General features: G+C 43.3%; 1 protein-coding gene across 5 annotated transcripts in view; it reads right to left on the bottom strand.

Annotated features, from left to right (window-relative positions):
• Positions 1 to 3,467: 3,467 nt before the first annotated feature.
• Positions 3,468 to 16,826, bottom strand: part of LOC137097878 (DCN1-like protein 3) — a 51,608-nt gene continuing 38,249 nt past the window's right edge. For 4 of the 5 annotated variants that reach the window (XM_067473210.1, XM_067473213.1, XM_067473209.1 and 1 more), the window contains 3 exons: positions 13,073 to 13,241; positions 6,176 to 6,708; positions 3,468 to 4,525 (listed from right to left, as the gene is read on the bottom strand). In XM_067473210.1, the coding sequence (XP_067329311.1) occupies positions 4,042 to 4,525; positions 6,176 to 6,606 (915 nt within the window). In that variant the 5' untranslated portion in view covers positions 6,607 to 6,708; positions 13,073 to 13,241 and the 3' untranslated portion in view covers positions 3,468 to 4,041. The remainder of the gene's footprint in view (positions 4,526 to 6,175; positions 6,709 to 13,072; positions 13,242 to 16,826) is intronic. The other variant, XM_067473211.1, reaches the window with a different exon arrangement.

The raw sequence follows: 16,826 nt of genomic DNA, 5'->3' as shown, positions 1-16,826 counted from the left end.
GGTAAGCAAATACTCCCAAGTGTACGTAAAAGGTTAAAGAAATAGAATATTCATCCTGTTAAAAACAGTGCAGAGTCAATGTATTGTCGGAGGCTTTCATGGCCGGAATCACTGGATTGTTGTAGGTTTCTTGGGCTGTATGGCCATATTCTAGAAGCACTCTCTCCTGACATTTCGCCTGCATCTATGGCAGGCGTCCTCAAGAGGTTGTGAGGTCTCACAACCTCTGAGGATGCCTGCCATAGATGCAGGCGAAACATCAGGAGAGAATGCTTCTAGAACATGGCCATACAGCCTGAAAAGCTACAACAACCTATTGCAGTCAGCCCAACATGAGCCGTCTACCCTGTTTCCCCAAAAATAATGCAGTGTCTTATATTAATTTTGCCCCCAAAGATGTGCTAGGTTTTATTTTCAGGGGATGCCTTATTTTTCCATGAAGAAGAATTCACATTTATTGAACACCACCAGCTGTACCGTCACGCATTGCTGTGGCCAATCTTTTCTCTCTCTTTCTCTCCTTACTTCCTTCCCCTCCCTTTTTCTTTCTCTCCTTTCTTCCTTCTCTACCTATTCTTGGACTGTAACTCCCAGCAGTCCTCCTGATTGATTGATTGATTGATCTATCTACCCACTATCTTACTCTATCTAATCTATGTATCTTATCTATCTGGAGGCTTGCTGGGAGTTACAGTCCAGGAATAGGAAATAGGAAATATGTATGGATTGGGATGCTCTCAAAGAAATCCAAGGAGAAGCAAGCTTGCAGCTTTGAAGCAGTGCATTTGGAGCATCCTCCTCTCCTAAAGGGCCTGGTCTGGGGGATGCTGGGAGCTGTCACTTTCATGCATGTGCTGTATTGTCATTTAGCTTTTTGGAGTGTATAAGTCCTTTCTGCTGTTTTTGGGGAGGAGTTTATGAGTGATGGTCACTCATTGGTCTGTTAGGGGTGTAGTGTCCAAATTTGGTGTCAATTCGCCAAGTGGTTTTTGAGTTCTGTTAATCCCCCTAACGAACATTACATTTTTATTTATATAGATTAAATGAACATTTATTATATACTGTACAGTAGTTGTCAATATATAATAAATATATTGGCCCTCACACAGAGGGCCACAAAAAATAAGGGCTGTAAAGTCCCTGGCTCCCACACACTATTTGGGAACTGGAACAATCTCCCACAGCAGTTTCTGGACCACTTGTACAGCAGGGACATTATTGCAGCTTCTGACCACCAGGGGGAGCATGCTTCCAAACAAAAACTTTGCTAGGTCTTACTTTTGGGGAAGGCCTTATATTTAGCAATTCAGCAAAATCTCTACTAGGTCTTATTTTCAGGGGATGTCTTATTTTCGGGGAAACAGGGTATGTTCACATTCAACAAATTCTCAACAGTGTTGGCACCCGATTCCTGGACAAGTAGAAATCCAACTGGTGCAACTGCATTTTCAAATATCAAAAAAAGAAATCTCTGTTCGGATGGAGCAACTTAAAAAGGTGCAGGGGTCATTGTCAGAACATTGAGGAAACTACCAGATGCAAATTTGCTAATTCAGAGAAGAAATGGGGTCACTGTTAAAATTTGGAGGTTCTTTACACATTTTTGAATATACTGTAACTTATTAGCCAAATAAAGTTAACTCACAACCTCTACGGATGCCTGCCATAGATGCAGGCGAAATGTCAGGAGAAAATGCTTCTGGAACATGACCATACAGCCCAAAAAACTTACCCAAATAACGTTAACATTTCTAACCAAGCACCAATTGTCTAAAAATTGGAGCAGAATGTTTATTTGAAGCAGTGTTTCTTTCCCTGGTGGGAAATTTGCTACTTCTCTTCCAAATCGGGAAGATAAGCCACCAAGTTTGACTTTTAATCACAGCCTTTCCTGACCACCGTGAAAATCCCATTCATTCTTTAAGAGGGGATAATGGGGAGAAGATTCTGGCATTTAGAAAACAGAGGTAGCATTGCTCTTTTGTACCTTTCCATGAAGCAAGGGATGCTCAGCGTTTGACCAGCAAACATCATGAGGCCTGCTTTGTGGCCCTTCTCCTACCTTGGGAGCCTACATCAGGGAGGAAACTGCTTCCAAGTGAATCATTTAGAGGAGCTTGTGCCAATTTTCCCATTTCTTAACAACATGTAGAAAGCCTTCACACCTTACAGTTAATACTAAACCCTTTGCCAGTAGTTTTCTTATTGAAAAGAGGGCAGAAAACAACAAACTTTGGGAGCTTCCTTTCCAGTGTCCTGGAAAGAAAGCGCTCCCCTTCCCAAACCAGATCATGCAGCTGCTGTGACTTCGCCATGAAATCAAAAAAGTGATTAAGGTACAATATATTATTTCAAACAAAAAGAATGTTTTTTGTGTTGTCGAAGGCTTTCATGGCGGGAATCACTGGGTTGCTGTATGGCCAGGTTCCAAAAGCATTCTCTCTTGACGTTTTGCCCACATCCATGGCAGGCATCCTCAGAGGTTGTGAAGTCTGTTGGAAACTAGGCAAGTGAGTGAGGTTTATATATCTGTGGAATAACGTCCAGGGTGGGAGAAAGAACTCTTCGCTGCTGGAGGCAAGTGTGAATGTTGCAATTAGCCAGCTTGATTAGCATTGAATAGCCTTGAGCTTCAAGGCTTGACTGCTTCCTGCCTTCTTTTGTTGGGAGGTGATTAGCTGGCCCTGATTTTCATGGTTTCATGAACAAAATCAATAGGAGCCCCCAGTGGTGCAATGGATTAAGCCCTTGTACCAGCAGGACTGAAGACAGACAGGACGGAGGTTTGAATCCAGGGATAGCGCGGATGAGCTCCCTCTGTCAGCTCCAGCTCCCCATGCGGGGACATGAGAGAAGCCTCCCACAAGGGTGACAAAGCACCAAAAAAATCTGAGCATTTCCTGGACAGCATCCTTGCAGACAACCAATTCTCTCACACCAGAAGCAACTTGCAGTTTCACAAGTAACTCCTGATATGAAAAGAAAAGAAAAAAAGAACAAATCTGGCTACGATTATTAAAAAACTCTAAAATCAGGACAGTAAATAAAGAACAACACTCAAAAACAGGGTAATTCCATACAAGAAACAATCATGGCCAGCTAATCACCTCCCAACAAAGGATTCCCCCAGGCAGGAAGCAGCCAAGCCCTGAAGCTGCAAGACTAGTCAATGCTTATCAAGCTAGGCAATTGCAACATTCACACTTGCCTCAAGCAGACAAGAGTTCTTTCTCCCACCCTGGACATTATTCCACAGATATATAAACCTCACTCACTTGCCTAGTTTCCAACAAACCTCGCAACCTCTCAGGATGCCTGCCATAGATGTGGGTGAATCATCAGGAGAGAATGCTTCTGGAACATGGTCACACAGCTTGGAAATCTCACAGAAATCCAATAATGTTTTTATCCATCAAAAAAAACCCTGCCCATGCCACACGTACATACACTAAAAAAAATACTGCTGCTTTCATTGGCTTTCAAATTCTTCTTTACCTGGGAATTAAATGCATTTTGTAGTTAACAGTTAACACTGTTATTCATTCATGGTATAAACTTTAAAATTATCACAATCTTTAAAAAAAATTCAACAATGTAAACAGCACTACACACAGTATAGACCTGCCCTGAAAACATTAAAAAAAAGATGTAACTTTGCAGAATTTCAATCTGGCACTGGATAATTTAGCAATGTTAATTTAACCAACAGAAAATTCCTTCTTTAAAAAAAAAAGTTGTGTAACCAACATCGAGACGTAATGATACCAAATCTCAATTTTAAAAAAAAAAAAAACCCAAAAATCATTGAACTTGCAGCCAGGGTCAAACATTTCAGGAAAAGAAGAAACAGGAATAACCCCAAATTTTAAAGAAAGTGCCTAAAATATGGATACAGCATTTTAGAGCCCTTTCGAAATACAAGGCAGAGAAAGGTGGAAAGTAGAAAAATCTGGAGCGTCTGTAAATTCCAGAGGAGTCCAGAGCTTACAGGTCATGAAAGGTTAACAGGTCGCAGCAGGTCGCTGCCGAGTTCAAAGGGCGCTAAGGACAGTGGTCCGCAAAGAGATTCGCTGTCTGTGAAGCTGCCGCGCATTTGGTGTCGCTTTCCTTCCTCCGCTGCTCCATTTCCCACTCCACAAAAGTGTCAAAGAGACTGGGCCAAGCCTCGTCTTCGCTGTAATTGCTAAGGTCCGGCCCAATGACCTGAGTAAAATTGAGGAACATGTTCCACGTGTCCCGGGAGATTCCCTTGATCCCTGAGGGGTTCTCGTTCAAGAAGTGTAACCACTGGTCCAAGATGGGGGGCTTGTTCTGCGTGAAGACCAGTCTCCAGAGAGCAATGGCTATTTCCCGATGCAGCGACCGCTGCCCCTCCTCGGAGTCCAGGCCAAACTGGAAAGTGAAACGGTAGAGATCCTTGAACTTATCCTCCTGTTTGGCGTCATTTAAGAGGCTGGGGAACCGGGCACAAATCCCATCAATGCTGTCTGCATTTATTGCTTTGCAGCCCTCAAAGAACTCTGTCCTGTGAAAAGAAAGAAAGTGAGACCAGTTACACTATTGTCCTTCAGGTAGTCAGCCACCCCAAGTCCCCTTTGAGAGATGATGGCAGGGTATGAATGAAGTTTTAATAATAGTTGTAGCATGGCAATGACTTAAATCAAGAAATAGATTTCTAAGATCTACAGAGACACTCGCTGCAACACCTCAGCAAGCAAGAGTCCAAAAGTGGCAGGCTAAAGCCCAGAACCTCAATCAATGCCTGATACCAAATGAGAGACTCCCTCCTGGGCACACAGAAAACTAGGCGACTTGGAAGGTGCTGATCAGACTGCGCTCTGGCACCACGAGATGCAGAGCCAACCTTAAGAAATGGGGCTACAAAGTGGAGGCCACGACATGTGAGTGTGGAGAAGAGCAAACCACAGACCTCCTATTATAATGCAGCTTGAACCCTGCCACATGCACAGTGGAGGACCTTCTTATAGCAACACCAGAGGCACTCCAAGTGGCCAGCTACTGGTCAAAGGACATTTAGTATAATGCCAAGTTTCTGAAACTTTGTGTTTTTTAATACATTACAATTGTTCCCTCGGTTCACTTCTTTATGTGTGTGTGTTTTTTTAAAAGTTAGGCTTGCTCCTGATACGATAAATAAATAAATAAATAAATAAATAGTAATAATAAACAAACAAACAAACAAATCAATAAAGGAAAGCTAAGAACCTGCTTTGATTGAATTCAATAATCGGAAACATCTCAAAGCACAGCAGACAAAGATCAGCACAAGAAAACTGCACTACAAACCAGAGCTGACAGCTGGCACAGCAAAGATTTGCATTGGCAGTTCCTTGACAAAACTGAAGGAAAAGTTGACAAGACTTGGTTATGGCTCACTAATGGAACCCTGAAGAAGGAGACAGAAGGCCTGATTCTTGCAGACCAGAAGCAAGCCGTTAAAACAAATGCAATTAAGGCCAGGATTGAAAAATCATCTGAATACCCAAAATGCAGACTGTGCGAGGAAGCTGGTGAAACCATTGATCATATGCTCAGCTGCTGCAAGAAAATCACACAGACGGACTACAAACAGAGGCACAACTATGGAGCCCAAATGATTCATTGAAACATATGTCACAAGTACCACCTGCCAGTAGTAAAGAATTGGTGGGATCATAAACCTGCAAAGGTAGTGGGAAATGAACATGCAAAAATACTGTGGGACTTTCGAATCCAGACTGACAAAGTTTTGGAACACAATACGCCAGGCATCACAATTGTGGAAAAGAAAAAAAAATGGATTATTGATGTCACCATACCAAGTGACAGTCAAATTGATGAAAAACAGAAAAAACGCAGCCATTGTCAGGACCTCAAAATCGAACTGCAAAGGCTCTGGCATAAATCAGTACGGATGGTCCCAGTGGTCATCGGTACACTAGGTGCCGTGCCAAAAGATCTCAGCCGGCATTTGGAAATAATAAACACTGACAAAATCACGATCTGTCAACTGCAAAAGGCCACCTTACTTGGATCTTTGCACATTATTCGAAAATAGATCACACAGAGGGACCCCGAGAGGATTACAGTATACACATGCAAGGCAAACATTCAGTGCTTTTTACACCGTGAACAAACTGGACAAGAATCTCCAAATGGCACACACACTACTAACCTTGTGAATTTGCACATGGTAGCTGCTTGGAATTTCCATGCCAGGACTAGCACTTTGAATTCGGTGGGGTCAACACAGAGGTCATTGCAAAAACGCTCCATGCCTTCCTCTAATATGGCATCTTCTCGCTCATCTTTGTATCTCCTAAATAATTCCTCGGTCCTGTGGAGAGAGGACTCCTCTGTGCCGGAAACAGGTTCTTTTTTGGAATCCCCGGAGGAAGAAGGAAGCTGGCTGGATTCTACAGCCACCTCCATCTTCTTAGTCCCATTAACCAGGATGTCCCCAGACGATTTCCCGCTGCCGGTGCTGTGCTCCTCCTTGTGGATTGTGCTGCGCTTACCATGAGTCTTGCCACTTGACTCTCGATCGCCATTTTTGCTGCCCAGGGTCGATGAGGGATTCTTGCACTTGGTGACGCACTGGCCCATATTGTTGCGTGCCCAGCTGTCAGAGCAGGCCTCTTGCGGTCACACACCGACTCCACCGCTGCTCAGTGGACCTCAACATGCCATCAGTGGCAGTCAACCAATCTAGGAGAGAGCGGTTCGGGGAGAAAAAAGTAGGTTTAGGAGAAGGATTAGTCGAAGAAAATGTGTCAAGCTGTTCTGCTACTTACAATTACTACAGTTCTACCTCATACCTGCAAAACTGGCACCCATAGTTTCATATACCCTCAAGGGTCTGAAGAACAAGTCCTATGAGGAGTGGCTTAAAGAGCTGGGCATGTTTAGCATGCAGAAGAGAAGACTGAGAGGAAACATGATAGCCATGTATAACTATGTAAGGGGAAGTCATAGGGAGGAAGGAGCAAGCTTGTTTTCTGCTGCCCTCGAGACTAGGATGCGGAGCAATAGCTTCAAACTACAGGAAAGGGGATTTCGCCTGAAGATTAGGAAGAACTTTTTGACTGTGAGAGCTGTTCAGCAGTGGAACTCTCTACCCCGAAGTGTGGTGGAGGCTCCTTCTATGGAGGCTTTTAAACAGAGGCTGGATGGCCATCTGTTGGGGGTACTTTGAACGTGATTGATTCTTGGCAGGGGGTTGGACTGGATGGCCCACGCGGTCTCTTCCAACTCTTATGATTCTATAACCTGCATCCAACAAAAATATGTCCTCTCGGGAATTTTTCTAAGTCCCCTAGGCAATTCTGTAGTATATTTCCTCTGGAACTTACAAAAGAGTAATCCTGAAGGACCTAGAACATTTCTAGAGAGAAATATTCTAGGTCCAATATATTTTTCAAGAATGTCCCAATATTTTTCTCCATTGGCTAAGGTTGCTGGGACATCTCAATAGCTTCATACCTTCAGCCCTGTTCCAGATGCAAAGCAGTAGCCTTCACCTGGTTGCCATCATAAGCAACGGCTTGGAAAATGTACATAGAGGCTTAGCACAAGCTGTTAGCTCTTCAGTTCTAGACTGTTCCCCACACCAAATCCTCCAGAAGGAAGTGGCTCGCATTGTGTGATGCGTAACAGGGAAAGAAACATGGTTTGCCTGGACGACACACCCACACTCACCCTGTGCTGTCCCCAGTGCACTTCTAGTCTAATGCTCCTAACGCATTTCCAGGAAATGTGCACAGGATCAATATGTCTCTGCATGAACTGGGAGTAAACATGATTATAGAGACAGTATGGATCTTATGCATATTTATGTACTGCCTACCGGGGGGGGGGATCATTTTACCCGAAAGCCCCCATAGACACAACAAGCAAGGTTTCTCAGCTCTACCTAGAAAGCAATATAGCGAATAAAAGGAAATTCCTAAAATTTCTTCCATAACATCAGGTTACAAAGGAGCTGATTCATCTGAATCTGTCAAGGCCTACTGCCGTGACCAAAACTATTCTCGCTCCCTCCTCTTCAGAAACTATTAAAAAGCTATAAATGCATTTCAATACTAAAGCATACAAAAGATACCACTGTTGTATCAAACTACTGCCAAGTTAGGACTCCTGGCTCTAGCCACCATGCTCTCTCTTTGATTGCTCTTGCATATTTTGGATTTCACAACGGAAATCTAAACTCTACTAAAATATGCTTGAGAGAATTGCCAAACGAAGTAAGAGAATAAGCAACAACTTCTCCATGTCCTCTCCCAAGTTTTGGAAGCAATTAGATCAGTGATTCTTAACCTGGAGACCCTCCACGGAAGATCTACAAAGACTTAAAGGCTGCTCAATGTGCCTCCTCCCCAGAGCAAGGGCAAAGGCTAGCCGGGTCTGTGATTCGCCTATTATATGATTGCTCTGCTGCAAGGAGATCGGATGACCTGACCACGTCAGGAGAACAAGCAGTGGCCAAGGCAGTGCAGCCATGGACGTCTCCTCTTCCCCAGAAGGAAGAATTGGGTAAAGCAAAAGAAGTGCAGGGGAGTGCAAAGGTGCATGGTGTCATGCACAGCATGCTGAGGATGGAAAGGTGGGCAGGACGGTTGGGGTGGACATGGAGCTGCTGCTTCTCCTTCCATCACCCCTTCCCTTCCCACTGTCTTCCCAGGGTTGTCCCAGGGAACAGAGTACTCTGCATTCTCCCATGTCACAACTTCTGGTCAAAACTAAAAGTAACATCAAGTGCAACACAACTAATGGACAAAAATAATTGTGTCCCCTCGCAGGGGCATCAAATCCCGCTCTCACTCCAGAACTACTGCTGTATCACTGGCTGAAAAAATGCACCCCCATGCACACTTATGAGCAGACTTCTGAGCAGGTGTTCAAGCTGAAACAATCACTCCTTTTTGAAAAATAGCAGATAGAAAGAGCAAAAAAAATCCTGCAAAATCATTCTGACATTCAAACAATGCAGTTTCTTAACAATACACAATACAGGCAGTCCCTGAGTTACAGACATCCGACTTACACCCGACTCATAATTAAGAATGGGGGCGAGACAACAAGAGGTGGGAGGAAATCTGCTGCTAGGAAGGGAAATTCACCCCTAAAAGAGTTATCATGGGAAAAGGGTATCTCCAGCTTTAGCACCAATCCTTGTTTCCATAACAATCCATTTTTTTTCAAAATCCAATTCTTACAGGGATAGAAAGTGAGGTGAAATTTTCTGAACAGGAGCATAGACATCAGAATAAACACCACAGGGGTGTTAACCTTTTCCTATGCTATCCACATGGTGCAGCAGGTTAAAACACTGAACTGCTGAACTTGCTGACCGAAAGGTTGGTAGTTCGAATCCGGGGAGCCCAGCTTCTGCCAACCTAGTAATTCAAAAACATGCCAATGTGAGTAGATGAATTGGTACTGCTTCGAAGGGAAGGTAACAGTGCTCCAGGCAGTCATGCTGGCCACATGACCTTGAAGGTGTCTATAGACAACGCCAGCTCTTCGGCTAAGAAATGGAGATGAGCACCATCCCCCAGTGTCGGACACAATTAGTCTTAATGTCAAGGGGAAGCCTTTACTTATGCTATCCAGAGCTAGCCAGCTATATATGTATATGTGTGTGTGTATATATATATATGGCTGGAGTTACACTTAAAAGGTACCTGTTCTGACATAAATACAAATTCAACTTGAGAACAAACCTTGTCTGCAACTTGAGGACTGCTTGTACCAAGTCAGCATGAACTCAATAATATTACTGATAGTCCCTATGAGAACAATTGAACAAAGCTATCAGATCCCAGTACGACACTGGAGACACCAACAATGAGGACTGTGAGATCTAGAGGGTAAATCTTACATCTTGATACTTCAGTGAGGATTCCAAGATTTCCTCACCTAAAGCAGCAGCCAACAGGCAGACTTCCTATCAGTATCTGACATATTGTCTCTTCTGAGTGAAAAATGTCCTAAAACTATTAGTATGAGTGGAGGGAAAATGAAGGCAAGGACACAAGCCAATTCTGTTACCTTCAACCAAACAGTGCAAACACTTGGAGTACCTGCTTTTCTCTGGGATTTTCCACCCGCACACCATACATTTTTTGAATAATGAGTATGCAATTAGTAACACCTAAGAAAAGGAATAGCCAAAGACAGACTGAACCACAAAAACCTTCACATAGTCAAAGGAAGACCAAGGCATACTAAAACTGAACAAGAAGACAAAGACAGAGCCAAAGAAGAAAATCCATATCTAGTCAAGCTAAAAATCAAAAGGCAATAGTCAATGCAAAGCATTTCTAGCAGTGCAGCTGCAAAAGAGAAGGGAAAGATGATCGAGGTTTAAGATGGAAAGGCATTATATAGTGGCACTGAGCGTGGGTGCAGTTACCACTAAAAAGTTATAGTAAAATCCAGACTGTTCCTAACAATGCTCTGCTCAAAGGCATAGATTACACATTTGTGTGAGTCACAGAAGCAACATAGTAGAATTGGTGTTTCAGCCTTGATCATTATTCCGAAAAGAAGTGGCACAACCTTCCTAGAGGAAGCTGGAAACAGTCTCAAGGTAGTAATCCTTAAACAGTTGTGAAGACCTGGAAGCAATTTTAATTCAAGAGATTGGAGCAATCAATCAACTCTGGATCTCTGACAGATTTATTGGTTTATTACATAATGAAACACAATTGACCAGACTGACTCTGCTAGTTTCAAGTTAATGAGACAAACATGCAAAAGGCACAGGAAATCCCACCTGAGCAGATAAATCAGCTGACAATGTAGGTGGGTACTTTATTCCACACCAGAAAAGCACCATAAGAGGGACCTTAGGATAATAATTCCCAAAATTCCAAACTAACGTGACCAAACTATGTTTCCTGCAGGATTCTGGGAGAATCAAGATCATCTTTGAGCACCCCATAATTCACTTCCCCCAATAACGTATACTCACTCAAAAAGTCATTTTGAAATAACAGTCAGTTGCACTCGTAGGAATAAGATTCCTAACAACTTTGGTCAGTTGATAACAAGGGTCCTTCAGTTGTTGTTCAGACCCCCAAATCCCACAAGTCCCAGCCACTGTGGCAATAGTCGAGAAAAGTGGGAGGGAGGGAGGCAGCCAGCAAGATACATCTCCATCCAGCCTCATCCAGCAATTGTTGGGAGCCCCTCCCACTACCTTCAACTGCCATTCCACTGGCCATTGAGTGGGTGGGAGGGAGGGAGGCAGCCAGCAAGACACAGCAGCATCATGGCTTGCGGATTACACACAACAGTCCGAGGAAGTCCTCAACGACAGAACAAGTGAATGGATGATAACATGGTGCATGTTGGTTCTCAGCCTGTGTTTTTGCCTACAAGTCCCAGCAATCCCAGCCAGTTTACCAGCTGTTATTTATTGATTTATTGATTTATGGTATTTGTAGCCCACCTTTCTCAGCCCTAAGGCAACTCAAGGCAGCTTACAGAATTGGCAGCAATTTGATGCAGTGTATTCCCCCTACAATACATTCATAAAAATACAATTAAAACATTCAGCATAATATTATAAAAACCATATATATAAAAACATAATCACCAGTGTCATCCAATTAAATTCATTGTCCAGTAGCATCATCTAGCCATTCCATGTTCATTCTTCATAGTTCATAATTATTTATTACGCTGCATTTCCAGACGCTTGTTCAAAGAGCCAGGTTTTTACTCTTTTTTTCTGAAGGTTAGGATTTTTGGGAGTTGAAGGCCAAAACATCTGGGGATCTACAGGCTGAGAACCAACGATCTAGAGCAATCTTGCCCAACATGACAATCTTTAAGTATTTATGGAGTTTCAGGGGGTTGATCTTGCATGATGTGAGTTGTAGTTCACCCACAACCTTATGCATTTTGTAAAAAAAATTTAAAAAATGACTCCTTCTAATAACCTGGGCAATGCTGAGTACCCAGGCTAGTTTTTAAAATTAAAAATTGGTGTGGAGGCATGCTTCAAAGAAGGACATGATGAAGGGAGGGAAGATGGGAGGTGTAGCTTAGTGGAATGGTTAGTATCATGTTTAAGTATTTGCCATCATGAGCCTTCAAATTGATTCTGACCCTGGTGTCCCTCTCATAAAATGTTCTTGGACAGATTCATTCAATGGGATTTGAAATCTTTTCTCTGAGGCTGAGAGAAAGCAACTTGGCAGAGGTCCCTCAATGGGTTTCCATGGCCAACCAAGGATTCAAATGCTGGTCTTTCAAAATGCGAGTCAAACTACTACTGGGTTCCAATGGCACAAAAGCAACATCCACTTAAACATGAGAAAGAACTCTTTTTTGTAAGAACTGCTCAACAAATTGCCTTTGAGAATGGTGAACTTTTTCTTTTGAGGTCTTTAAGTAGAACAGCGTTGGACTAAATGACACTTCCTGACTGTGAGAGCTGTTCAGCAGTGAAACTCTCTGCCCTGGAGTGTGGTGAAGGCTCCTTCTTCAGGGGTTTTTAAACAGAGGCTGGATTGCTATCTGTCGGGGGTGCTTTGAATGCGATTTTCCTGCTTCTTGGCAGGGGGTTGGACGGGATGGCCCACGTGGTCTCTTCCAACTCAATGATTCTATGTTACAATAACTGTGAAAGCTGTAACAGGTGAGGGGCCTCCAATCGTTGTGCTACCCATGCCACTGGAGCAGAACCTCTTTCTGCGATGACTGTGTGTTGGTTGCTTTGCACCGACATCCACACATAAAACAAATTCATGCATAGGCATCTTCCAATCAAACCAAAACCAATGGAAGTCCCGTGACAATTGGCAAGTGACAACAGGGGCAGGACTGTGAAATCTGGAAGCCCCTGGCCACGCACTGATCCACAGATGGTAGGTATGGATTCAGCTGTTCTTACCAAAACTTACATTTGGAAGACAATCATACTTGGCAACAAGTGATGGCCTATGATTATGGTGATAAATCAAGACTGAAGGGAGCTGTTGCCCAAACAAAAATGAAGTCCCCACTATACCTCAATTTATCAGATATAAAGGCGGGGGGGGGGGGGGGTGAGGTTACTTACGCAATATCCTCCGAAATGCAGGAAGGCATTGCACCATTTAGACCCACTCTCCTTCCAAACATCTAGGTCTCTCCATGGAACTGGTGTGGAAACAGGAACAATGGCTTCGGAAATTCAAGGAGTCTGTGGGTCACAAGCATGAGGAGTTGCTGTACAGCAACTTGTTCTCCTGCAAAAAACAGTAACCATGTTAGGCCTCATATACACAGTTCTTGCTTACCACTTGCATGCCAATACCTACCAGACATATATATAGGAGCCCCCAGTGGCGCGATGGGTTAAACCCTTGTGCCAGCAGGATTGCTGACCGAAAGGTTGGCGGTTCAAATCAGGGGAGAGCGCAGATGAGCTCCCGTCTGTCAGCTCCAGTGGGGACATGAGAGAAGCCTCCCACAAGGATGGTAAAACATCAAAAAAATCCAGGCGTCCCCTGGACAACACCCTTGCAGATGGCCAATTCCCTCACACCAAAAGTGCCTTGCAGTTTCTCAAGTCGCTCCTGACATGAAAAAAAAACCCAGACATATATGAATGGCAGCCATTTGGTTGAGACACCAAACCACAGAAGCACATCTTCATGAACAAGGTGTTCCACACAGAGGATCTGCATCCATATTAGATGCCATCATCCAGGCCTTTTAAATGCCTTTAAAGGACTTCATCGTATTTCTTCCCAGGGTATTTTCAGAATTTACCTGGTGGCATTTTAACTACTGTTTCTTATTTCTTTTTAGTAAATGTAATATTTATCATTGCACTGAATATTCATACTGTCTGGGATTTATGAAAAGCAGAGAAATTAATCTTTTAAAATACATTTGGTCCAATCCTTTGATTGCATTCAACCAGGGTGTGAAGAATATTTTCAAAACATCTCCCTTGGTGAAAGAGCCTGGCTGGCTGAGAAATTGCTTGGCTCTTACTGTAAGAGTTCTCACCTCCAGGCTAAGAAAAACTCAAGGAAAGCTCTGCTTTTCATCAAGGTTTCCATCCTTTGTGCAAAAATGTCTCTGAAGACTTGCAGACACATACAGAGCAAGTACAAAACTGCCTTATGACCAAAAAGGATGCCAACGTGTTCAGTAATTCTGATTTCAGTACTTCTATACAGTATGAACACCTCATAGTTCATGTTCCATGGTACAACAAAAGTTACACACAAAAGCCTCCATCTCAAGACTTAGGAAAGTCAATTGTTTGGATCACAACTCCCACAGGTTGTGCTAGCTTAAAAAACTTCTGGTAGGTGCAGTTAAAAATAAACTTTCTCCCACTCCCTTGTTCATGTCTATATGTGGCACGGATTTGGTTTTTGGTGTTAGACTCCGAAGGCTTTCATGGCCAGAATCACTGGGTTGCTGTGAGTTTTCCAGGCTGTATGGCCATGTTCCAGAAGCATTCTCTCCTGAAGTTTCACCCACATCTAATGCAGGCATCCTCAGATGTTGAGGGGTCTGTCGGAAACTGACCTCAACCTCTGAGAATGTCTGCCATAGATGTGGGCAAAACGTCAGGAGAGAATGCTTCTGGAACATGGCCATACAGCCCAGAAAACTCATAGCAACCCTAAAAACCTTTTGCGTTAGAAATATGGATAGTTCCGACATTTTTAGCTTTGGAGGACCATTTATATCAAGCCTGTACAACCAGGTGTTTGAGACTTCAACTCCCAGAAGCCCTAGCCAGTGTATCCAATGGTCAGGAATTCTGAAGTCCAAAACATATGGGGGGCAACTGGTTGTACGGGCCTGGCTTATATGAATAGGTTTTCTAAGGATATGAAAATATTTGATTGGTCTTTACAACTTATTTGCTTTGATTGCATTTTAACAAACATCTGGTCTTATAAATTGCGAATTCAACTCATTGTTGCCTTGAGTTCTCTTTTTTATTATGGCGGCAGGTGACAAGAGATCTAGTGTGACACAACTGGACTAGATGGCCCATGTGGTCTCTTCCAGCTGTATGATTCTATGATTCTATGCTGCTATTTGTGGATACAAAACAAGGGAATACTTATAAAATACAGCCTGGAGTTCTAATGAGGAAGGATACAGAAAACATCAAAATGTCAATGATGATGCCACCACTGTCCAACCAGCTAGATTATAGCCAATCTCAACTGAATAATGTGAAACAGCAGGTCCCAGAGATGACTCTGCTTTCTACGCACCTCCAACCTGTTTTGCAATTGCGCCAACCTGCTTGCCAAAGAAGACAAAGAAGTGCTCTTCTCTTGGTTACCGAGGCTGGCTGTAAACATGCTGCAGGGGACCAGGTGCCAGCAATTTAAACATCTGCTGTTAACAGACAACAGCAAACTCTCTCAGACTATTTTGGAATCAGTTGGGTTACAAATTGTTCTGTAATCAGGTTGCAAGGTAGCCCTGATCATATTTATCCATAAATAGCAGCAGACCTGAAAAGGGGGTGGGAGGGAATAAAAGGAAAAAGAAGTCTATGTTCACAAATATTTAAGGGCTAGTGTTTGGGGAGAAAGGGGAAATGAATTTGCTGGGAATGGGGGGGGGGGGGGGACGACACCAAAAACAAAACTACACAGCTTTGCTCATTTATAACTAAACAATAACTCTGCAGCATAAACAGACAGAAAGAGGCCTTATACCAGTGGTTCTCAACCTGTGGGTCCCCAGATGTTATGGCCTACAACTCCCAGAAATCCCAGTCGGTTTACCAGCTGTAAGGTTTTCTGGGAGTTGAAGGCCAAACCATCCTGGGACCCACAGATTGAGAACCACTGCCATATACCAAGTCAGGCTGTTGGCTCATCCAGCTTAGTACCATCTTACACTAACTGAATCAACCATCTTCAAAGGTGTTGCCCAGAGCCGAAAAAGATTTTCCAGCCTAGGAATGCAGATCTGAATATATTTTGTATGCAAGGATACATAGATCCTATAGGTTTTCTTCCCATTGTAGGTAAAACAAAAAGTTCTGTCATATTTTACAAAGTCTCTTGGGGAATTATGCTGTGCAGGAAATGTGTTTTCTGAAGAATCTGTCTCAAAATGACTGCAAAGAGCATCATAATTATATGGCTTGGCAGGAGATTTCCTAGTGTTGGGAAAATCATTATTCTGCTGAGATCACTATCTCAGCCCTACCTAGACATGATGGGGATTGAACCTGGAACCTTTTAAATGTGCGCTATTGCTGGCCTTCTGGTTTGCCATGCTGTGCAACCTGTGCAAAATACAAAATATGTAAGCAAGAGCCTCATGTTAACTTTTTGTGTCTTAGCCCCCCTCGTTGTCATGTCACCTCCTCTTATTTCCTTTAAAAACAAAAATCTTTTTCTGATATGGACATAGTTTAACCACACAGCGTCCAGGCCCTATTGTAAAGAAGCTAAGACTCTGAAAAGTGGAAGGCAGTAGAAGAAGAAGGCTGCATTACAGATAAGGTAAAGATAGGTTTCCCCTTGACATTAAGTGTAGTTGTCTCTGACTCTGGGGTGGTGGTGCCCATTTCCATTTCTAAGCCAAAGAGCCAGCATTGTCCGTAGGACCCCCCCCCCCCCCCCCCAGGACATGTGACCAGCATGACTTCATGGAGCGCCGTTACCTTCCCGAAGAAGCAGTACCTATTGACGAAGGGTTTCATGGCTGGAATCACTAAGTTCTTGTGGTTTTTTTCGGGCTATATGGCCATGTTCTAGAGCCATTTCTCCTGACGTTTCGCCTGCATCTATGGCAAGCATCGTCAGAGATGAGGTGAGGATGCTTGCCATAGG

The sequence above is a fragment of the Anolis sagrei genome, chromosome X (assembly GCF_037176765.1).
Source record: "Anolis sagrei isolate rAnoSag1 chromosome X, rAnoSag1.mat, whole genome shotgun sequence".
In the NCBI taxonomy this organism is placed as follows: Eukaryota; Metazoa; Chordata; class Lepidosauria; order Squamata; family Dactyloidae; genus Anolis; species Anolis sagrei.
Note: the sequence above shows the minus strand (reverse complement) of the source record. Positions and strands in the feature narration are given on the sequence as shown.